Raw genomic sequence first — 25,213 nt, 5'->3', positions numbered from 1 at the left:
AATTAGTATGTTTCTGTCTCTAATGACCGCACTTAAACTTTGCAGAAAACATAGTACAATGATCTCCCTTACTTCAACAAGCTCTGCTCTTGGTAAAACTTATTTCATCTATGTCTCTACTACCATACCATCATCAATCCTAAAAAATATTATACCAAATATTATCAAATCAATTTATTATTCAATTTTACTCAATTATTGCAGAGATATTTTTCTTTATAGTTTATTTTTTTAGCCATATTCCAATTAGTTTGTCCTATAGAGTTTCTTACAGAGTCTAAATTTTGCCTCTCCAGGTGACGTTTAACACATTTCTCTTTTTCCTGAATTCTATGGAAATTGAGAGTTAGATTTCAATTGTTTCCACAATAGAATATAGAGTATTTATGAGGAGTGGACGATCTGCTTCTTAGATAACATCCTCTAATTGTCCCTCTTCTTAGCCAAACATTTTTGCAGAAGTTGATTCAAAACTTCATATGGCAAAGTAGTGAAATTCAGAATGCCTGTAGTGTAAAGAGGGAAACAGACATGGATATAATCAACTCTAATAAAAAGAAAAATGCAATACACTTTTAGAGTGTTCCACAGTTTGCTTTTGTATCAGCATTAATAGAGTGTGAAAGTTTCAGCTTCTTCATGACCATAAAACTGGTGTGGTCAGGGCAGCCCTTGAGACAAGTCCATCAAACACGAGAGCTCTGTGGAACACAGTTTGATAGATAATCTCGAAGATTCCTTCTAGCTCTAAACCTCAGAGTGATGATGAGCTTTATGGTACAATTCATAATGTTTTTGCAAACTCATGAACTTTCCTTAAAGCTATGCTTAAACAAAGCTCGGGAATATTAAGGGGGGAAAAGATAGACACAAAACATTGCAGCTAAATTGAAGTATTTCTGGCTAGTCAACAACTCCCCAAGTAAGCTTAGAACAGACAATGTATCCACATGCTTCACTTCCTCTTTCAAGCAAAACAAAACACCTGCCAGTGACAAGAGTCATATATTTGAAGAAAGGGATAAGTGACAGGAGAGCAACTCCAAATTTGGGCAGTTTTGTTTCATTAAATGTACTGCTCATTTATTTAATATGTTTGGAATATTTTTTGTGTGTGTGTTTTGTATTTTGTATTCTGTTAATATTCATGTTTCTTTAGGCACAGACAGCACACATTGTCCTGGAAGATGGAACTAAGATGAAAGGTTACTCCTTTGGCCACCCATCCTCTGTTGCTGGTGAAGTGGTTTTTAATACTGGCCTGGGAGGGTGAGTAGTGCTTTTATTCCAAACCTTCGTTCTTCCTTTATGTAGAGAAATAACTGGGCAATCTTACTCATGGTGGGAGGTTGATATCACCACATCAAAATAAGAGATCAGGCCGGGAGGCGGTGGCTCACGCCTGTAATCCTAGTACTCTGGGAGGCCAAGGCGGGCGGATTGTTTGAGCCCAAGAGTTTAAGACCAGCCTGCGCAAGAGCGAGACCCCATCTTTACTAAAAAGAGAAAGAAATTATATGGACAACTAAAAACATATATATATAAAGTTAGCCGGGCATGGTGGCGCGTGCCTGTAGTCCCAGCTACTCTGGAGGCTGAGGCAGGAGGATCGCTTGAGCCCAGGAGTTTGAGGTTGCTGTGAGCTAGGCTGATGCCACAGCACTCTAGCCCGGGCAACAGAGTGAGACTCTGTCTCAAATTTTTTAAAAAAATATTAAAAATAAAAATATAAGAGATCAGGTACACGGCTTTAATATTTTTAGTAATTATCAAATGTGGCCCAACCTAGTATTTAAGATCTGCTAACAGATGTACAGCAACAAAGATGACAGTTGTTACAGAAATCACGTGGCTGGTTTTACCTAGTCAACAAATGTTTGTTTACCTGAGAACCAGGAGACTGAAGTTCTTGTTTTAATCCTAATGATAACTGATTATGTAACATTGAGAACATCACTTAATCTTTCTGAGTTCTGGTTTTTGCATATAAAAAGTGACGGGGCTGGATTAGATGGTAATTTACAGCTGGGGATTTAAAAAATTATATGCCTTAAAAACACATGACTAGATTATTTCAAGAGGTTTCTAATAGTGATTCAATCCTACTAAACTTCTATGAAATATTTGATAAATTCTTCAGGGAAATTTAACGTAGAGTCTTAATGACAATGGGGTGTTGGGTTAACTGATACTGAAGATATTGATCAACCAAACTTCCTTCATATTATTAATGTACGTTCTTCCCTAAACTCTTGCCTCTCTGTGTGAAATGAAGAATATTAGATGTTTTTAAAAATAGATCCACTGGTGAGAACATTAAATTACAGTGTATGGAACCCGTTTGCAAAGTTTTTCTTCACCAGGCAATTATTTAAGCTTTTCGACAGCACTAATTACTAGCTGTGTTAATATACCTGCCAACAAACAACTGTTTAATATAGATCACAATGATGGAGGGCACTAGAGTTTTCTTCTCTGTGATAGATTACGGGTAATAAATCTTGTCACATCACAAAAGTCAAACAGGACCTGATGGATTAATTTGCTTCCAACACTGCAGTTCTCTAGGACAAGCTGTATTTATTCATTTAGTGGAGAGTATTGTAAGCATATGTTTAAAGGGAATGGCCAGTTCTTTTATGAAGAGAAAGAAGAAAGGGAGTAAAATCAAATTAATTAAAGATTTTTTTTGATGTAGAAAAAGGCATTCATTTATAAGATTAGTGCACAGACCCTATTTTCCATTGAGAAATGCTGCTTTCATTCATTGCATGGCTCACTCAGTAAAGTGGTTGATAATTAAAGGGTTTATTTTGTTTTCTTTATCTTCAAGAAATGCATTTATATTGTGTGCAACCCTTGGTTAAAAAATTATCGGTTCCTGGTAGGTGAGAGACATCTGAGAAATTAGCTGACGGAGGCTGTGGATAAATACCACAGCACTTGAATTGCCCTAGGTATCGTGGAGCTGAAAGACTTAAATATTCTGTAGACAAAGTTAGTTCTGGTAGGAGTCAGTCTGGATGGGGTCGAAGAATTTATGGTTACTGCTGCCTGAGCTGAATGTTTTTGGTTTCAAGGTGGTCAATTCTGTCCCCCTTAGCATCTAAGTTCACTTTTAGTAGTGGTCCACAAAAAAGATTTGATTTAACTCATTCTACAGAAAGTCAAAATGGATGAAGGCAGGAAAAAAACTCCTCAATTGCAATGTATTCCAGTGCATGGAAAAGATGCAGATACCTCCTAGTATTTATGGGAATACTGTTTCTTAATATTAAGAATAAGAAATATGTATATATACACACATATATAACATTTTTATTTTTCTCCTCTTGTCCAAACTTTAAGATATAGCCCTCTTGCATGCCTCCGTAATTTCATATCAGTACTTTAAAAGAGTTATTGGCATCTTTTAATTTAGAACTCAGAAATGCTTCAGATCAAATTTTGTAAGATGATTTTTTTCTAAGTTGATCATAACTCCCAAACTTACATACTTCTAAAACTATTTTTAAAATCAACTTTATTGAGGTATTCTTTCATGTAAATTAACTCTCTTATTTTAAATGTTCCATGAGTTTGAATAAACACATATGCCCACATAACCATGACTGACACAATCATGATACTCCAGTATCCTAAAAGATATCTAAAAATACTTTTCAATTTTTAACAGTTAATATATTGGTGAAACTGACATCCCTCAACAGTAAATATGAGTTTGGGCACACAAATATCTTGTAGGCTAGGGGAATCTACAGAGTATTTGCTAACTTTAAATAGAGCTCCAATATTTAAAAAATTAAGACCCTATAAACATTTTTTAAAGAATTTAAAAATTTAAAGAAATTGAGAGAATAAAATTATGGGAGAATATACCTTATTACTTAAAAGCCATTTTTTTCATATCAGTCATATCATTTAATTTATATGAAAGAATAACTCCATAAAGTTGATTTTGAAAATACTTTAGCTTTCTATATTTAGATTTCCATATTGTCATAACATCTTCCTAAGTTTGTTAAAATCTTAAGACATGCTTGTTGGATTTTAACCTCATATTCTTCTCAATTTTCCAGGGTTCAATAATTCAGAGCATGGATATAGATCATAGTTTTGTAGTTACAGACACCTTTTGGTTGGTAATTTTTTGGTATGTTTACCCAGGTACCCTGAAGCTATTACTGACCCTGCATACAAGGGACAGATTCTCACAATGGCCAACCCTATTATTGGAAACGGTGGAGCCCCTAACGCTGCTGCACTGGATGAACTGGGACTTAGAAAATATTTGGAATCTGATGGAATCAAGGTAGTACCAGGGACGACTATCTAAAACTTCTCAGTTTGAGGGGGTATAGTTTACTTATTTTTAAGAATCTAGAATGGGCAAAGTTCCTTCATCAATATTATATTAATAGCATGTACCATTAAATTTATGTAGTTAACCTTATTCTTAGTTATATGAGAATAATCTTTAACTTGACATTGTTTTGAGTTTTATTTCTCAGGGCACTTTCAATTTTAATGCATTGGATGAAACTTGGCTTTATGTGGAAAAAAGTTGTTATAAGTCCAAATAACAATTATCTTATAAGAAATGGAGAGGAATTACCTTTTAAAAGGAGTTTAGTAATCAATTCTATATCAGTTATTTGCCTTTTAATCTTATACTATTTAGAGGATGAATAAAAGATTTTAAGTCTCATGTCAGTGGGTATAAAAAAGCTGTTTTAAAAATGGCACACTGACTCTCCAGACAAGTCACAAGAACTGGATAGTATTTTGTGGTCACCCCTTTAAAATGACTGCCCATCTTTCTAGGTTGCAGGTTTGTTGGTGCTGAATTATAGCAAAGACTACAATCACTGGCTGGCCACCAAGAGTCTAGGGCAATGGCTACAAGAAGAAAAGGTGAGAAAAAAGATAGGACATCCATCATCACTTCCAGACGAATGGTCGGGTCTGTGGGAAGTTGAGAAGGTGTATGTAGATTCAAAAGCGCCAAGGATATAGAGGAAGATCATGCAGTGTGGAATCTTTCTATTTCAGAGAGTGATTGTCTCTCACCATACACATGTCTGGACTCATCCTCCGTTAAATGCTGAGGACCACATATTTTCAGTTTATCCACTAGGTGGCACTCAAACATGCTTGGTAGCATTTCTCATTTGTGAAAGGGGGCAGAGAAAATTTTAGAATTTCTATTCTCTCAACTCAGAAGCCCCCCTCCACTGTTATCCAGGATCTAATTATGTTACTTGCTTCACGGGTTCTAGTGCCAGCTCTACTGTTAACTGGTCGTGCAACTCTGTTCAGTTCACATAATCGTTCCATACAACACTTTCATCAATTTTAATTCGTATGAATATAAGCAGATTACCCTAAGTTACTTTCAGCTTAAATACTATGAAATAATATAGGAAAAAAGTTATAAAACCTTATATTATACTTTCCTTACTTTAAATATTAATTTCTATTCAAATAAGAGGATTTGCCTTGTTTGAATGTTAGAAGCACTTAAAGGTAACCCACCCACTATATTTAGCTTCACCTCCAGTGCTGTGTAGCTGCTTTTGGTTCAACTACTGATAGGCCTGTAATTGATAGAATATTATTCTAAGGAAGCTCTGCCTTCCAGTGAGTGAATGAGTGTCTACCTATTCGGGCTAAATGTCTCTTTCTGAAAAATCAAGAAGTCTTGATCTGGGTGGCTTCCGAGGTCTCATTCTTTCTAAATTTTAGAAGGGAAAAGAATGCATCTATATCATGCTCTGGGGCATCACTATTTTCTTCTCAACGAATATCTGAATTTATCTTCATTACCAGACAGTTAATTCCTGTAAAGGTCATTCAGGAGACTTCTTTAAAAAAAAATTAAATGTTTCCTTTTTGTTATTTAGGGCACCTGGTATTATAGCTTCTTTCTGTCAGAACTAATGGTTTTAGTATGAGCCTAACCAATGGCTTGTTACTTTGGTTTTTAAATGTGCCTCGACTCTTCTTCCATGATCACAGGCATGTAGAGTAGAAAAAGGTCTGAGATAATAACCAGTTCACTTCCTTCTATTTACAGGTGAGAACAAACACATTCCTTAAACACCTTTCACATAATTGGTGGAAGAAAAGAAATTAGAACCTGTTTTCCTGATTCCTAACTTGTTACTCTTTTGTTATACCACATCTGTTTTTATCTAATCCAGTCAAAGAAACTAAAACAAATGGTGGTATTGCCTGATTGACTAATAGGATGAGCAAGTTTTAGTACAGCATGACTACTCTACAGGGCCCTTCAGAAAAGTGTGTGGAGTGCCTACTATGTGCCAGGAACATTTGGTTCAAAACACGGATTTGCATATTATTACTTATGAAGTTCATCGATTCCTATATGTATATATGTGCATATATATCATATATGTATTTACATATGTACCATATATATATGATTTTACTTATTTTACATCCTGGGTTAAAAGCAACAGAACTATAGCTGTAGATTGATGTTCAGAATTTCTCATTTTTTATTCTGAGAAAGGGCCTGGGTATTAAGAGTCCTGTGCCCAGCTGCAGCGGCAATTTACCGTGTTCTGACAACACAGTCACCCTGGGTCAGAGAAAAGAAAGAGTGGAGAAATTATTTACTGCTCAAGAAGATAGATGAGCCTAAGTTTGTAACTTGAAAACAAAATGCTGGATTTAATTTCTTCCAATTTCACTGTCACTACAATTTTTTTCTTATAGATTCCTGCAATTTATGGGGTGGACACAAGAATGCTGACTAAAATAATTCGGGATAAGGTATGATCATCATCTTTAGCCAAATCTATGTTTCTTCACATATTTCTTTTTTTCTCAGTGCCTGAGGGATCCATTAATATGTAAAGGGATGAATGGGGCCAGCTTCTGCTGTTTGGGTCTCTGTTATTCTGCTTTACTATTTCTGAGGTAATTTTCAAAACTGAATGCTTGATTAGCATGTTTGTAACTGAATGGACTTGAGATTAATTCACCCGGCAGTTTATTGAGTGCCCACTATGTGTTCGTTCTACCAGCAAGTCAAGGCATTTGTAATTCAGCTCATGTGACAAGACTTAAGTGAAACAAGTGAGAATAACTCAGTGCATAACAATTTTCCCTAAATTGAATGCTTACGTGCTGAAGAATGCAAACCAGAAAGTGTACGGTATTGGTGCCATCATTTGTTTCGTCCTCTTGGAAGAGTTATCTGTGAAATTAGTGAGTTACCCTTCATGAATGTGCCAAATGGGCCCTGCATGTGTTGCCTCAATTATATAGTCTTTCTTGAGACTATCCATGACCAAGGTGATAAAAGGAAAGGTTATCTTTTGCTTTCATATCTGATTGCTGCAACATCTGACCCCTCCTCTGAGAATAGCTCATCACCATCTGCTTGCTGCTTCTTGCTATAGGAGGTTGGCACTATTTGGTTTTTTTTTTTACATGAAACCTTTATATCCTTCATCAGAAAGAAATTTTACCTCACTAATGTTAACTAAATTCTTCAAATGCAAGTAAAGTTTCTCGTTGAATATTATTACATAAAAAAGAAAAAAGATAAATGATACAATTTGAAAGTATATATGTGAAAGAGATTCTTGAAGATAACCTGTTGTAGATTCCTTGTTAGAATATATCTTGACACAGCCTCTCTGGAAACAGAAAGAAATATCAGCTTTTGAAAATAAGAATATGGCCACATACCCATGCCCAGAGGGAATACAGGGAGAGTTTATACAATCATTCTATTCACCTCTGATTTTATTCTCTTCACCATGATTTTCCCAGGAAGAGATGTTAGCAAAATTATATATCCCAGGTAGATTCTTGTGTTTTCTTATCCTAATGATGTGTTCAAGCAGTAAACAATGATGAGGCTACCAGGATGGGAAGAGAATAAAATTGGGAAAATCTTTTCAGGCTGCAGAATTGGCAGGTTGAATAGAGTATAGTAAGGACTAATAAGTTAAGAAAACTCTTTACACGTGTCCTTCATGTGATGTGTTGAGTTTAAATGAACCTTCATTTTATCATAGGCAGTTAGGTTTTCAGAATTTGGCTGAATAGGTGATCACAGACTAGATAGTAGTATTGCTTCTTATATTTATTGGTTCATATTAAAAATTTATTAATATATTATTGGCTTTCATTTCTATTAATCTTAGGTAGAAAAGTAAGATTGTATTTCATTCAGCATATTTTAAGAAAAAAGGAAGGAGAACTGAAACCCAAATTTCAAAATTAGGGATCTATAAACATAGTCAAGGGATTATGTGACTTGGTTTCTAAAAGTAGATACAGACCACCATGAAATTTAGTAATCCAGTGTGGAAGGGAAAGGTGGTTTTTAGTTAGTTTTCCCAAACTTTGAGGCAACACTCTGGTTTTAATAATAGCACTAAAATAACCATCATACCTGCATGGTGTGCAGGCTCTTTCTAACTCTACCCGTCCCCAGGTGACTTCTTCCCCACAGACTAAGTTGAAAAGGGAAGTAAAGTCTTCCTTCTATTTCCTTCAATGCAATATTTCCTAGGAGAAGGGAAAATCAATGAACTATTTTAAACTTTTCTACTTCAATAAAATCTTGATTACTAAATATAGCGGGCCATTTCCCTAAATAGCTCAAAGTAGACTTACTTAACAAATAAGTAAATCTCACCATACAGCTAATGAAAAGAAGAAAACATTGCCATGTTCAAGCTAGCAGGGCTAATTTGTGAAAACTTCACAGAGGGTTAAAGAACATTCTTTGAAGTTCAGGCCCTTAAGGACACCTGGATATTAACATGTCTAAAGCAGTGAATATTTTCACTGAAGCTTCTAGAAGTTTATGACTTAAGTCGCAGTTCAACTTTTTTTGGTGAATTAATATTACTATCACAATGTAAGAAATTCTCATTCTATTCAATTTTTTTTTTGTAATTTTTAGATTTCTTATTTTCTTCTCCATAGTTTGTTTTTTCCACCTCTTTCATGAAATGTCTTCAGGTCACATGCACTAAGGCGTATAGGGGGACAATAAATACTCCAATTTGCACCAGTCTGGAGCCTTAGAGACACCAATTCTGTTGCTTTTTTGACTTTGCTTACAGCAGGCAACAGTCTCAGCCCTAGAAGAACTAATCGTATTTCCCAGAGTGTTTCTCAAAATGTATGTGCAAATTACTTAATCTTTCCAGTTTGAGAAGATGAAGATCTTCTGCTGATGGTTATGAGTAGTTATAAAGACATCTAAATCTTGGAGCAGCTGTTTCAAGTCCCTGTGAGTTTATCTTGTCAGCACCTTCATAGTTGCTTCCTTTTAACTGTCTAATTTGCTTTTTAATTTGATAGGGAACCATGCTTGGGAAGATTGAATTTGAAGGTCAGCCTGTGGATTTTGTGGATCCAAATAAACAGAATTTGATTGCTGAGGTTTCAACCAAGGTGAGAGATCTTCCTTTATATTTTGTAGTTTTACTTTATTCCCTTTAGACCTACATTTCTTATAATATCAAAATCTTCATTTAGGCTGAGTTCATCTTCCAGAAGCACTAGTGTTGAGGGAAAAGGGGGTCTCATAGCAGCTGAAATGTATATTACAAAATCAGCTCATTTAAAGTTAGTAAACTTTACTTGCAAGCTTAAATGGGAAACTTTATGCTCTGATTTAGAGGCTTTTTACTATTATTTTAGCCCCCCCTCCCCCATTTTTGGTCCCTCAGTTTAAGATTTTAACAATGTCAAATAAAGGGAAAACTGAACTGCCAAAGACAGGTGTAGCAATGATCAGAAGTCAGAACTAATAACCCGCCAGAGAGCCAAGAGAACTTTATAGAAATCAGACACAGTAATCAGAGTCTGGGGTCATTTTGTAAAGGGGAAAACATTTCTTTATACAATAAAGATTTATTGTATTATGGCTTAGTTCAAAAATTAATGTTCATAACATTGACTGAGTGATCTTAAAGTGAAATATTTGCTATTTATTTATAAAAAGGTATACAATACATTTTAGGAAGATGTCCATTGGTTTTGATTGAATACCTGTTAGTGTAGGTGTGGGAGAGTCTCTTGAGCCACAATCTCTGTACTTGGGAGCATAGTGCCTGCTGGAACAAGCAAGCCGGTAAATTGCCACGTGCAGAATCCTGTGATCAACGCTGCCCTTGGCGTGTGCATAGGGCGCTGCAAGGCCTGCATGGGGCCGCACTGAAATGGGATAGGTGCAGCAGAGAAGCCTCTGTGGAAGTCAGGCTTGCTCTGAGACACAACGAGCAGGTGGTAATAGTTAAGTAAATGGAGAACTAGGAGAACTGTGTTTCAGGCACAAGGAATGGCCTATGTTGAGAGGCACAGAAGTATAAAACAACATGGTGTGTTTGAAGAGTTATGTGTAGTTTAGTGTGGCTGAAACAAAGGGTTCACACATTTGGCCAAAGATGAGTGGAGATGGGCTGGGGCCAGCTCTAGAGGGTTTGTACCAATGGCTAATTAGCAATCCCAGAAACTACGGGGAACTTGTTCAGCATCATTTTGGAGCACAAAGTATACCTGAATAAAGGAGCAAGTAACTAGAAGGTTATTGTGGCTAATCAGGACAAAACTCATGGGAACCGGAACTGAGCTGTGATAGCGAGGCAAGACAGCAAGCGAAGTGGACTGGAGAAATGGGAGAAGGAGAGGCTGGATGGGACTAGGTAAAAGATCACCCTAGTTTCTCAGCTACGGTTTTAGCTAATTTGGAGCACAGTAATTACTTCATTAGATGTTTGAGATGTCTATGGGATTTTTCTGTGGAATTTTTTCTTAAAGAACAGTTTTTTTTGCACTTTGAAATTTAGAGGGTAGATTGCTACTTTCTGTTTTTACTCCCTAGAACAAGAGATAAAATGGGGTTTGCTTTACCTAGGGCTATGTATTTGGTTGCCATTGTGCTTTAAACGTGGAGGATTCATCCCATGGAAACCCATGTGGAGCCACTGCAATTGGCTGGCTCCACCTTGGGGTTCATTTTCACTACAGGAGAGATGGCTGGAAACTTCCTTTCCATCACCAGTGGGGTAACAAAGTCTCTCAGAGAAACTCGACTTTATACAAGAAGAAAGTGAATGTTATTTCTACAAAAGTGATTGAAGTTCTTGGAAGGATTATAAAAAGTACTTGTGGGCACAAAATTTGATTTTAAATAGATTTAATCACCACAACATTTTATTCCTAGATATAACAGACATTTAGTTTCTTGTCTAAAATAGTTCCTTGTTATCATGGTCCATGCAAAGTGGATGCTCGGGTTGTTATTAAGAAAAATACTGATAACCAATCTTTCTGAATACTCAGTTAATTCTCATAAAAAACTCCATTTCACAGCTGAGGAAAGTGAGGCTTAGCAAATAAATCTATTCAAAATCAAATGTAACTTGCCCGAGGTTAGCCTCAGTTGAAACTGAAGTGACTCTAGAATCTCTGCAGCTAACCTAATACTATTCTGCTTTTTATTTTGGTGATGGTTTGACTGAAAAGCTTCTAAAAAGTGCATTTCTTGGAGCCTGTTACCTGAGTTCAAGAAGCTTCCTCAAGATTCCCTGTGAACCTATTTCCTTCTTGACCCCACTTCTGGCAGAGTCTGACTCTGTTTGCATAATCTGCTCCTCTGCTGAGTTCTCTCTCCTCTCTCCTTCCCTTCTGTCCTGAAGAAGTCAGTTTAGAGGGTCAGCTCATTGTTCCTTTGTGCGGCCTTCCCTGACTCATGCCACCTTTGGATTCCGTGTTATTTAATACATTACTTCATTATAACAAGGATCAAATTGAATTTAACTCTTTGGAAGGATCATCTCTTTTATTTATCTGTGGTTAGCTGTTTGAGAGGAGAGGCCATGGTTTACTTATCTGAATTCCCAGTACTGTCTATAATACCTTTCACATAGTACATGCTCAATAAATATTGAATAAATAAAGAAATGAACAAAACCAGTAAACAGTAGTCAGATTTGGTGTTAAAGAAATTGCAGATTCTTTTTTCCCCTTCGAATCCTTTAGTCAGCGTTTCTGATGGTTCTATTATCTCCATTATTAATATATAAAATTATTACTAATAAACATTATGAGTTTTATTAATAATAATGATAATAAACAATATGTATTGAGTACTTATTAGGTACCAAGTACTCTTCTAAATGTTTTCTACTGATTAACTTATTCAATTCTCATAGTAATTTTATGGGATAGGGACTATTAGTAGCTGATTGGACCAACAAAGAAACTGAGGTACAGAGAGATTAAATACCTTTCTCAGTGTGAACAGGAATAGGATTTATAACTAGGAAGGTTTGATCTAGTGTCTACCTCCTAAACATCATCTCATACTACCTTTCAATGTATTGGAAATAATAATTATTAGTAACCATAGTCATACTATTGTGTAATAATATTCAAATAAGTTTATTTTACATTGTTGCATTCCATCTACATTTTACATTTGCAAAGTAAGGATTCAAGAATTTCTAATCAGAAGCGATAAAACATATGATGAGATTGTGTGTGAATGCACTAGAAAACTAACTCAGGTTGTGTAGAATATTCTACCTTCTATGTAACAAAACCTTCTCCTTGAGGGTCTTTAGAAAGAATGTTTCTCTCAGCCTTTCTGATACCTGTTCATCTGGGAAATGATTCATGTTGCAATATAGCACCAATCAGAATGGACATGGAGAACAACATTATAACATCTAATCATGGCATATGCAATAGTCATTTCTGATTTTTAGTTTTAAAATTTGTTCATTCAAATAACATAGGACTATTTTCCCTTTGTTTTTTACATATTTCCCAGTGAGGTGATTTAGTTTGAGATACCACATGATAGAGGACCATTTTCCCCTTCAGAAGGATAGAATGTTAGCATTGAGAACTCTCTTGGTGGTCAAACAAGGCTGAAAAACACTCCATAATATTTTCCTGTCTTGGCGAGTCAAAATGAAAATACATATGTTCAAGTGTTGGCGAGGTCTTGCTTAACTTCTGTCATTATGCATGGATAGTATTTAATGTGTTTGTGTAGAGATCAGCAAAAATGAACATTGTTGTGTTTTTATCTATATCACATCAAGGGAGAGATTGTAGTACTGAAAGCTGGTTCTGTTTCTTAATGTCAGTGCAATTAAATAATTTCATTATAGCTATGATAAAACGTGTGTTTGTATCTGGAGATTACATATATCTTATTAGTTTTGTTTGGCTATATGCCTTGGGAATGTTGATAACTTAATTCATTGTCTTATAATTGCAATTTTATGTAGTTACAACTAGATGGTAATATTGCTTTATTTTTATAGCGGAACCCTAAGGTTAAGAATAAATTTATACTTTTTCAAATTATCTGATGAGAGAGATTACCTGTAGCATTCATGGATCAGTTCAGCAATAATTCCCCCAGGTCATGGAAGGGCTAGAGCAGTTTTTCTTCAGAATAATAAGTAGGAGAAAAAAAAGATATACTTTTTATATTTTTTTTCCTCAAGTACAGGCTGAGGATTATGATTTCACATTCTATATAGACTTTGTGGAGAGGTAGATGTTTCAGTTAAAGTAAAATGTCCTTTTAAATATTCAGATCGCACCTGTCATCTAAAATCTTTGGCAAACTATGAAATCATCCTAAGTTCAGAATGTGCTAGCTAACTCTCAAAGCAGAAACCAGCGTGGGCGTCCAGCCTTCTAGGCTTTCTCTCTCTATTTCTATTATTTTTCCTTTTATAAGTTTGGGGGACTGCTTCTTGGGTAAATGCCTGTGAAAATGGATCTGCCTCCAAGCAGTGCTTCAGACGTAGATGATTATGATATGCTCTGGGATCCATTTGTGAAATCTACCATTTAAAGAAAAACAATTGCATGGCAGCCTAAAGGGACTAGTGGTCTATGCTAGCTTAGCAATTCCTGTGACTCTCATACCGACTTTATCCATTAGGTCCCATTGCATAAGCCTACTGTACACCTTTACCCCATCCGATCTTTATTGCAAATTGAGGACCAAGTGATATTTAAAGCATGATGTATCTCTCACCACATCTGTCTAGTGCTGAATCAGGCAATAATACTAGAAAATTCCATTGCTACTGGCTGTTAATGAGGCAAAACATAGGAAAGATGGTGCTTAATTATGGAAGCAACCAATTTCTTTGAGATCATTATTGTTACTGTAATCAACAGTTTGTATAAAACAGCAAAGTACTTTTTTTCTCACCAGAAAAGATACAGTCTTTGGCACTTGCTGTGCCTTTCTCACAAGTTGATTTTTAACTGTCAGTCACTCCCTAGTCATTAACAATCAATCTGTTACCAATCCAAGTGCAAAGCCTCCTCAGATGTATTTATGATCTTGGTCTGCTGCTCATAGCTGGGACTTCCCTCTCATTCTCTGGTTTTGAAAATGGCAGGATGTCAAGGTGTACGGTAAAGGAAACCCTACGAAAGTGGTAGCTGTGGACTGTGGGATCAAAAACAATGTAATCCGCCTACTAGTAAAGGTAAGTAATTTGTTCATCTCAAAGGTGAGGGTTTGTAATATTGTTAGTGTTCTGTCAATTTCCTCTGTCACAGAGAAAGAGATGCACAAGGGATCTATACTCTTCTTGTTGCTTTTTATCTACAAAATAGCACATTTATCCCTGTTCAAATTAGAGATATAGACTGCTATGTTTTAAAAAAAAAACCCTCAAGGACCATGAAAACATGAAAGAAAATGATGACTCTTCTTATCACTTACTGACTGACATCCTGAGACATGCCACATTCACTTTCTTTGGGGTTTAGATATGACTAAAAAGCTAGAGTCAGTCTGATAGCTTCTACGTTTATTATGTACCACATATTTGCAGGGATCATGTCCTGATACAGTACAAACTTTCACAGCACTTTATATTAACTCTTAGACAGTCAGTTAAAATTATACCTTAAAAATCCTTAAGAATTAACCACTTAAATTAACAATGTTTTCTTAAATATTGTTTTATTGGAATTTCTCCTTCTCCCCACTCCTTTCCCAATCTCTCTTGTCTCTTTCTGTGTCTCTGTCTCTCATTCTCTCTCCCTGTCCCTCTCTGTCACACACACACACACACACACACACACACACACTTGCATAACACCAAATTAGCATGAGTATGGGGGATTTTTCATTTCACCTCTTTGTCAGGAATGTCAGCAATATTCAAATCATGATTTCAAATTCTTGCCAATTTTATTAATAAAAATTTGCATGAACCCTTCAGTAGCAGAAGCTGTGGATGGCCTGTCCATATCCCATTCTTGTTTTACCATTTTAATTCGTGTTACCCATCTTGCCCATCTTCCAACTGCAAGTATCAATATCTCTGTGCCTGAGGTCTTTCTTTGGTTGGTTGGAGCCTGCTGGCAGGCAGGAAATGCCGTAGAACTAATGATCCCTGGAGTAGCCCCCAGCCAAAGACCAGAAAGAGTAAGTATATAAGTACCTTAGCTCCTTTGTCCACAGACTATCTCTAAGGTAAATATTCCACATTGGCTCTCAGAGTTCCTCAGTGGGCTTAAGTTCTAGTTGTCCATAGTGGGAACTACGTGATAATGGATACTTTATTGGAGTCTCTCATGATACCCTATTAGTATTCTTGGAAACACCTTCCAAATAAGCTTTTTTCTCTCAAATCCTTGTCTCGGGAAATGCTGCTGGGAAACCCTCAAAGATACCTTCGTATGTACTTTTATGTAGAAAAGTTCTAGTTTTTCTATTATAATACAAATATTATAGATAATATGAGAAAACCATAGGAAAGAAGGCTGATAAATTTGATTAGACTAGAAAAGACAAAACTGATAAAGGTGAGAAGTGCACCAACTTCAATTCCGAAGAAGATGAATTTACCTTTTTTTGCATCTTTCTATCCCATGGCTAGTGAAGGCAGCCTGTACTCCTGCAAGTCCAGCCAGGGACCCTGGAACCTCTCCTGAAGTGCAGGAGAGTGCATTATCTGTTTTTCAGCATCAAAGCTTTAATGGTTGCTCTGTTTACATCGCATAAAATACAATGAGCCACCCAAAGAATTTTTTGCTCAGCATTATTTATTTGAATTATGTAGTATTTTTTCCTTCCCTTTAAGGAGTGGTTAGTCACGAGAAAGTCCAGCAAAATAACACTTTGGCAAAGACACGTCCCATTAAATTCATCATTCTTGTGTTTCTTTTCCAGAGAGGAGCTGAAGTGCATTTAGTTCCCTGGAATCACGATTTCACCAACATGGAGTACGATGGGCTTTTGATCGCTGGAGGACCTGGGGATCCAGCTCTGGCACAACCACTAATTCAGAACGTCAAAAAGGTGTGATGACCTGGGGTCAGTGTGTATCCATGTGTGAAGTGGGGGGGGAGGGCTTCTGCTCTGAAATCTGAAAGAACTATAATACATTTGCTTATTTAGGTATTTGTCATTACTCATATTTGTGACCTCTGAAGCAGTGTCAGTATACATATTCTATAGGGAGACCAAGGAGGAGAGAATTCCAGAGGCAATAGAGCTTTTCTTCAGGCGAAGTAACTTTGGGCTTGAGTCCTTGAGTTAATAGAACTGGATTTCAATCTCCAAATGTATCTTTCCTTAAAATTGTAAAATGACAACTCGTGTTCCTCATTATGACTTTGGGGTCTATAAGACCTTCAAGTCTTTAAAGAAATATTAATTAGATTTAGTTTAGTCTGAGTGTTAAGTACATCTTATTGAATTCTAATGCTATAAATTTGTCAATTATGTCCTTACTTATATTTTCTTTTAATTCATTTTCATTTTAATGTTGTTCTCTTCACCTTGTTAATTAAGGAAAAAAGGGACTCTTCATTTTTATTCCTTCAGAGGCAACATTTCTTGGAAGCATACTATTTGGTTAATAAAAATTCTCCCTGATTTAGATTTTGGAGAGTGATCGCAAGGAGCCGTTGTTTGGAATCAGTACAGGAAATTTAATAACAGGATTGGCTGCTGGTGCCAAATCCTACAAGATGCCCATGGCCAACAGGTGAGGCAGTTACGCTTTTGTTTACAGTAAACCAGCTCCGAAATACTGTTAGTAACTAAACACAAAAGGCTTAGAGAATTTCCCTGCTGTTTCTTCAGAATGAATAGATAACCATTCTATTAAATGGTTCACAGTTGTTTGACTACCTGATACCACTTTTATTGCATTTTTGAAAGGCAGCCTTCTCTAACAATAACTTTGCTATAGTTTAAAGTTATTTTTCTTCCCTCGGCATAAATTGAGGTTATAATACTCAATCAAATGGTATTCCAAGGGAAACCGTTCTGATTTTAAGCTTGATTTCAGATCATTGTAACATTTTAAGAAGCTGGTGTGACTTAAGAACCAAGAAATCTTTAGATCCTCCCATTTTCACTTTTTTTGGTCTCTAACAATGTTAATTTATTTAACGTCAGGCTTTCTCCCGTGGCCCAGCCTCTACACAAAGTATAATTCAAAATGATTCAGGTCTGAGCAGTCATTTCTTTACTATTTCTCAGTAACTTTCCTCTGCCTTTAAAATTACTATTGCTCCCTTAAAGTAAGTAGCTTATATTTGTCTGTTTCTATTAAGCTAGCGAGCAGCTCTTTTTGCTGTGAGTGCAATGCCCCCTTTTCTAAAACCGATTATAGAAGTTTAATAGACCTGATATTTAACACACAACAAAGCTTCCTGAATTGATTTTTGTTGCTAAAATTATTGGGATTAACAATCTGTGACTTTTCTCACAGAGTGATTTTCACGAAGCAATTGAAACTTTTGAATTTTAATAGGCTTTCCTTGTTCACTACTTTACAGCTAATGCATTTATATTCTCCTCTTCACTTTTCCTTTTTCCCTATTCTTTTTCTCCTTTTTCTCTCCAGAGGGCAGAACCAGCCTGTTTTGAATATCACAAACAGACAGGCTTTCATTACTGCTCAGAACCATGGGTATGCTCTGGACAATACCCTCCCCGCTGGGTGGAAACCACTTTTTGTGAATGTCAACGATCAAACAAATGAGGTAAGTGCTGTCCATAAATCAGTTAAGCTGGTGATAAGAAGTGCAGGACTTTTTACAAAATTGATACCTAATAATTGTTCATACATATAGAGTACATGTGATATTTTGATACATGCATAAAATATGTAACAATCAAATCAGGGTTATTTAGGATATTCATCACCTCAAACATTTATCATTTCTTTGTGTTGGGAACAATTCAAATCTTCTCTTCTCACTATTTTGAAATATGTCATTCAGGGCTTTTAATACTCTGATACAAATACCTTTCTCTTGTTTATGTGAGATAATTTTGGGAGGGAGTGTTGAAGAACTGCTGTAGGTTATGTCCCATAGCCCTCTGCTTTGGAAAAGTCCTTTTTGTCTGTCTTCATCTCTCATCAGTTGACTCTTTAAGATTCACTCTTTGAGTCTTTAATCAACAATTGTCTTACACATTCACCATCTATGGGCTAGTGGTCCAAATCTTTCTGGGTCCAATCTAGGTAGATCTCTGAGACTGGCTTGGTACCAGAGTAGTCCTTGACAAGACCCTTGGAGAAGTAATTCAAAAGTTGAAGTTAATAGGAGGATTTGAGTTTATCCTGAAAATAGCCCAGAGGGTTTCCAAAGGATATAGACCAAATCTGTTGTTTTTTTATTTAAGGAAACCACATTTGGTTGACTTTTCATCGGCCCATTTTCTATTCTTAACAAAATGGTTAGATATGTATGTCCTTAAGATCTCCAATCATGTTAATAGTACTGTTAGATTTAAAAAAAATTTTATTAAGCATTTAACTCAGTTTTTCCTTTGAATTTTATTGCCCACTGAATAATACATAGCCACACTTGACATTCATTGTTACGAAGGAATTTCTTCCTGTTTCTTATTCCTTTAGGGGATTATGCATGAGAGCAAACCCTTCTTTGCTGTGCAGTTCCACCCAGAGGTCAGCCCAGGGCCCACAGACACTGAGGTATGTCAGAAAGATGGGGCTTCTTATATACTTAAAAAAAAATTAGAAATGTGTATATGTGAAAGTTCGAGAAATCGAAATAATCACCCCAGATGATCTTGGTATAGAACATTCAAGAAAAGTGCTTCGGTAACACACATTTTGTATTATAATTTCCCCATGAATATCACAGAGGAAATTTTTATCTTTTTTTAAAACTTAAAGTGGAAAAACTCTTAAACCCATAGTGATGCTATTTTTGTTTAAACCCATTATCATTCTAATATATTTAGTTCTGAAATTTACAATTGTTGTACTATGCAAATGAATTCCCTCTTGCTCTCTCTGGTTCTCATAACTGAAATGAAATTTTAATCCCCCATCTGTGACTTCACAGAAATCCCTATGGCAACTGGTTGTATAGCCACTAAGGGAAAATAAACAGCAGCAGGAGAAAGAGGGGCAGGGGTGTGGGGCAGGGAGAGGGTGTGCACGCACATGCATAGGATTCAGACAGCTTAAGAAAAGAACCATAAGAAATGCTTAGAGGAGTTTTGTTTTTAATCTAAGTGTTTTTACTTTTTTGTGTGAGCTCTCTCGGTTTAGTGTTCAAGCACATCTTTCTAAACAAGAACTCCCCGTGGCACCCACACAAATCTGGGAAGTCTGGTGTGACTCTAGCCTCCCACACCCGGGGGCCTCTAGTAGCAAATCTTCATTGTCAGAAGATACTTACTGTCAGAAAGGACATGTAGGTAAAATGAGGAGGAGAATAAGAGGCTTCCTTCTGTAAGCTTTGCTCTTTCATCCCTGAATTGCATTTTTAGATATTTGCATTTTGTTCTTATTTTAATTTTATCAGGATATATTGGTTCTTAAAAGCCAAAGTCAGCATAATATTACAACTCACAATGAAACTCATAAATAAAATTTAGTTACATATATCATCTAACACATGCTAGGTATTTTTTAAATTTAAAATTTAAACTGGCATTTATTAGTACTTCAGATTAGGAACATTGCAATTAAGATATGGGATAATATCCACTATCACGTAATTTTTTTTTTGTTGTTCCTGCCAAATAGTTGTGAAATGGATATCCTTTGTTGAAATTTGTCATGTCTAGTGAAACAACAGAGCAAATTCTTTGGTAAAGTTTAAGAATAATCTTAGAGATTTCTTTACAGCTGGTAGAAAAATACATTATTTCTAATTTTAGGATGCATAAGTGAAGTGATATAGCTTCAATTTTTTTTTGTCTAACTAGAATTTGATTTACAAGAGGAAAATGATACACAAGGGGCTGAAGACTTGACATTTTTAGGCGGCATCTGAAATTTTTAATAACTATTGAAAACTTCTTTTTTATAGGACTTCAAGTGAATAGTTAGCAATGTTTATTTGGTCTAATTCTTAGAGTAGTAAATATTTAGTTACTGGCAAAAAAGCAAAAAGTTACGTAGGCAAACTTATACTAAAATATTATTTGTTGCTTATCTGAAGTTCAAATTTACCTGGGCATCCTGTATTTGATCTGTAACCTTATGAGTTTTGAAGCTTCTAACTAGCTGGTTATATTTTTTTCTAGTACCTGTTTGATTCCTTTTTCTCACTGATAAAGAAGGGCAAAGGTACCACCATTACATCAGTTCTACCAAAGCCAGCCCTAGTTGCATCTCGGGTTGAGGTTAGTATATGTGGACTTGTTTTTGGTTTAATGCATTTCAGATTTTCTCCATCATGTGATAATTTTTTAAAAAGTGAATGATGTAAACCATATCAATGTCTATGAACGATGATTCATAATGTTGTAATCCACCATCATTTTGCAATTAATCATTTATTTGTTCTTGATGATGTTCACTGGGATATTCATATTTTGATTTAAAAAATATCTCTTAATGTCTACTTCTTCTTGAATATTTATAATAGCATAATTTAATACAGAATAGAGTTTGATTTAGTTTACAATTTGATATTTCCCATTACCCAAAAAGCCATAGCCCTATGTAAGCTTGAGATACAGTTCAGACTACAGGATCGTTATAAATGATAGAATAATTTTTGTTTCAACTAGAAGAGTTATCATTCAGCATCATGAACTGAATACTATCATTCAACCTCTAAAAAGCAAATGGATAAAGATTAATATAGCATAAGACTTAAATCCTCATTTATTTATGTATGTCAATGTGATAAAGTTTCTACCCATTTCCTTCATAGTTAAACTACACACATACATCCCATTATTATATAGAATTTACAAGGTTGTATGTATTAATATATTTAAAAATATATATACAAGTATACATATATATTTTTACATACACATATAAATATATTTATGTAGATATTTTTAGATATTTATATGTTTAAATAAAATTTAAACCTTTTCCAAAAATTTTTTAAAGTTTAAAAAACTTCATGAACTCTGGAAATTGCATTGAAATTAGAGATGTTTAAATTGTTAGTCTTATTCCTTATATACTATGTATTTTTCAAAACACTGTACCTTAAATCACCACATAAGCTCAGACAATATAGTTTTCTTCTCCATTCTTGGAAATGCCTTCTTTTCACCATTTTAGTAATAAAAGCAATGCCTTTTTTCTTATTGCTTATAGGTTTCCAAAGTCCTTATCCTAGGATCAGGAGGTCTCTCCATTGGTCAGGCAGGTGAATTTGATTACTCGGGATCTCAAGCTGTAAAAGCCATGAAGGTGAGAGAATCTGATCTTTGCTAGAATTAATATACTTCCTTTTAATGAGTCTAATTAGTATTTTATAATTTAGATTTATGACGTGACCTCCTTTCAAAGTCACTGTAATTATTTCCCTTAACTATTCCTTACACATCTTGAATTAAAGGAAGCTTGATCACAAACAAGATTTTCAACTTTCTCAAATATGCACACTTGCAAATTAAAGAGGTTAGACTGGTCTAAAATTATTTAAGTTACTGTCTACTTATACTGAAAACATATGAAGCCACATTAATTGATGTTGCTTATTCCTTTTGAGGAAGTGAGCTTTTCAAATATACTTGTCTTTTACATGAAAGATGGAATTTGGGCAGCCTTGGTGCTTTGCAGTACTTTAAGTGCACTACAAGATGCTTTAGGCATCTCTATGGTTGAAATGGGAAGCTCCAGGGGAGCAATGCATTTTCTTCAAGCTTTAGAAGCTATTACCTGTCACTAAGGTACCCAATTCCCTATCAGTGACTTGGAAAACAGGATGGTATGGCTGAATTTTCAAGTGGAAAAGAGGATTTGATAACCAAATTGGGAAGGGCATCCTCCCTGTTTCTTCAAATCCTCTCACAATCTCTCTAACCCTTATTGTAGTAAAACACAATAGAAAAATACTTTAGAAAAATTCCATTGTATATTTAAGGCAGTTCTCTTGAAGAGCTAACTTGGCCTCTCTTTGGTGTCCTTATTTCCCTGCATGGTCTCCATCATGGTGTCAATCAGAGGCAATGTGAACTCTCGGTGACCTTGCTTGCAGTGTAGCGCCATTGACCAGGGACCTGGCTAGGGGAGGGCGACATAGGAAGGAAGGCAGCAGGAGACTAGGGCAGCAAATGGGGAAAAACAGTCGGCCAAAAGTTTTTCTTTTCGGTAGTCTATATTCAAAGATTTTCACCTCACAGATGTTTATTGAAAAGAGGTAGAACACAGTCTCAATGACCTTACTCTTCTACCTGTTTGTTTTTATTTTTTTAATACTCTCCTCCATGCATGCGTGGGTGTACATACACCTGCACAGATTTTTTTCTGCATATTTACAAAATGATGCTTTACTCTTCATAATTGTATTACGGTTCAATTTCTCATTAGATAGATAATTGGAAGACATCCAGTGGTTTAGATTGGGTAGAACACAATCTGAGTGTATTCAGGGTTTAGAATCCATTCAACTAGTATATCCTATTTGGGAGTTTTACAAAGAATATTTTCATAGCTTATATTTTTATGGGTTTTACATCCATTGGGTAAAGTTATACGTTTTTAACTAAAGAATAGGAATTATTAGATCCTATTGTAAAAGAGGCTAGTAGAGATGAATTTATGAACTAAAAATATTAAATCGGTACATATATTATGAAAAAGGGAGAAATAATGCAAAATTAATTAAAAAGGTTTGAAATTATTTGTAAGTTTTAAAATAAATGAATACTCATCACATGCATGTATGGGATCCTTTCCTGTCTGATTTATTATGTAAAAATAGTCTTATTCATTGTATAGCACATTCAGAAAAATATGTAAATATACTTAAGTTTGTTGGTACTTTAGTAGTGAGACTTTCTGTAACTTCTGTTCATGATGTGTTCTTGGTTTGGACTCAATTATTTAAATTCCAACCCACATTCTAAATGCATTTGCTTATATATATGTGTCTTTCCAACATTTTGTTAATAATAACACTCTTCAAATCTTGAAAAATGACTCATATTGAGGAAAGGGCATAAGACTTGAGTCATAACACCTGGATTAGAGTCCTAATATTGCCACTGATCAGCTATATGACCTTTAGCAAGCCATTTAACCTACTGAATCTCAATTTCTTCATCTAAAAGGTAGAAATGTCTCTCCTAGTCTTGGTATAAAAATCAAATAAATTAATAAAAAGGTACATTACAAGCATTAAAGCACTATTTGAATTTAAAGTAACATGAAATAGATTTAATTTTTTATTCAGATCCTCCCCCAAGGACATGTAAGGGCTTTCAAGGATAATTTCGAGACTTTCATCTGAATATTTTGTTGATTTTTTAGAAGAATTTAAAATTGACATGCTAATCTATAAAATAGTAAAAACCATCTGGCCATATTTTATACTAATTATTTTGCTAAGTGTCACCCTCATGCTGGTTTATAAAACAATTATCCTTAGTAACCTATATAAAGAATTATTTTGAAGATCTCTCCAGATAGATGTAAGGTATGAGATAGGGCTATGAATACCTTTATACATATACACACTCACATACATGCACACACATGCATGGGTGCACGTACATATTTTAATTTTACGTTTTTGTCATATCATCTTTTTAAAATATGTATAGACACTTGTATAATGCTCTTTATTAAAACACTATAGCCGACATGAAAACCTATAAAAAAAAGGAAACCAACAAAAGCTCTCAGTGCTTGCAGCAAGATGGGAAGACATTATCCTGCATTTTAAACACACACTCAATGTTGTTCTCTGACAAATAATAGAAGGGGAAACAGCTTTCATGTTGCCTGTGGTTTTAGTTATATTTACTCATTTAAAAACTTTTGGAATATTTCTTTTAAAGTTGATTGAGCTATAAATTTCAGTAATATTTGTGGACCTCTAGACAAATGCTATAGAAACGGTTTCCAGCTTTGCTTGATAGCTCTAGTGGCAAGGAATTCAGGGAGAGCCTCATGAGGCAGCCAGTTCTTTTTTTTTTTTTTCTTTCTTTTTTTTTTTTTTTTTGAGACAGAGTCTCACTCTGTTGCCCAGGCTAGAGTGAGTGCCGTGGCGTTAGCCTAGCTCACAGCAACCTCAAACTCCTGAGCTCAAGCGATCCTCCTGTCTCAGCCTCCCGAGTAGCTGGGACTACAGGCATGCACCACCATGCCCGGCTAATTTTTTCTATATATATATTTTTAGCTGTCCATATAATTTCTTTCTATTTTTAGTAGAGATGGGGTCTCGCTCTTGCTCAGGCTGGTCTCGAACTCCTGAGCTCAAACGATCCGCCCACCTCGGCCTCCCAGAGTGCTAGGATTACAGGCGTGAGCCACCGCGCCCGGCCTGCCAGTTCTTTTTGAATAGTTTTATTTTCAAGAATTTCTTTCTTCCTTTTACCAAATGCTTGCCTTTAACTTGTATTCACTAGTCCTATTACTGATCTCCACAGCTCATAGAATGGCCTAAAACCTTGTTACCCAATAACCCTTTATTTGATTGTGGCCATTCTTTTCTTTTAGAGTCCATATATTCAGGTATTGGATGCTTTTGTTTCTTTCAGGAAGAAAATGTCAAAACTGTCCTGATGAACCCCAACATTGCATCAGTCCAGACCAATGAGGTGGGCTTAAAGCAAGCAGATGTTGTCTACTTTCTTCCCATCACCCCTCAGTTCGTCACAGAGGTTATCAAGGCAGAACGGCCAGATGGGTTAATTCTAGGCATGGGTGGCCAGACAGCTCTGAACTGTGGTGAGTTCTTTGAAGTTTAA

At 35.5% G+C, this 25,213-nt stretch overlaps 1 protein-coding gene across 1 annotated transcript in view; it reads left to right on the top strand.

The window, feature by feature from the left end:
* CPS1 (carbamoyl-phosphate synthase 1) overlaps positions 1 to 25,213 on the top strand; it is a 117,029-nt gene that overhangs the window by 14,714 nt on the left and 77,102 nt on the right. The window contains exons 2-14 of the mRNA XM_069482737.1: positions 1,160 to 1,269; positions 4,168 to 4,312; positions 4,825 to 4,914; positions 6,742 to 6,798; positions 9,355 to 9,447; positions 14,436 to 14,525; positions 16,223 to 16,351; positions 16,936 to 17,042; positions 17,910 to 18,048; positions 18,930 to 19,007; positions 20,576 to 20,674; positions 21,612 to 21,707; positions 25,004 to 25,193. Coding sequence (XP_069338838.1) covers positions 1,160 to 1,269; positions 4,168 to 4,312; positions 4,825 to 4,914; positions 6,742 to 6,798; positions 9,355 to 9,447; positions 14,436 to 14,525; positions 16,223 to 16,351; positions 16,936 to 17,042; positions 17,910 to 18,048; positions 18,930 to 19,007; positions 20,576 to 20,674; positions 21,612 to 21,707; positions 25,004 to 25,193 — 1,423 coding nt within the window. The remainder of the gene's footprint in view (positions 1 to 1,159; positions 1,270 to 4,167; positions 4,313 to 4,824; positions 4,915 to 6,741; positions 6,799 to 9,354; positions 9,448 to 14,435; positions 14,526 to 16,222; positions 16,352 to 16,935; positions 17,043 to 17,909; positions 18,049 to 18,929; positions 19,008 to 20,575; positions 20,675 to 21,611; positions 21,708 to 25,003; positions 25,194 to 25,213) is intronic.

The sequence above is a fragment of the Eulemur rufifrons genome, chromosome 1 (genome assembly GCF_041146395.1).
Source record: "Eulemur rufifrons isolate Redbay chromosome 1, OSU_ERuf_1, whole genome shotgun sequence".
Classification (NCBI taxonomy): domain Eukaryota; kingdom Metazoa; phylum Chordata; class Mammalia; order Primates; family Lemuridae; genus Eulemur; species Eulemur rufifrons.
Note: the sequence above shows the minus strand (reverse complement) of the source record. Positions and strands in the feature narration are given on the sequence as shown.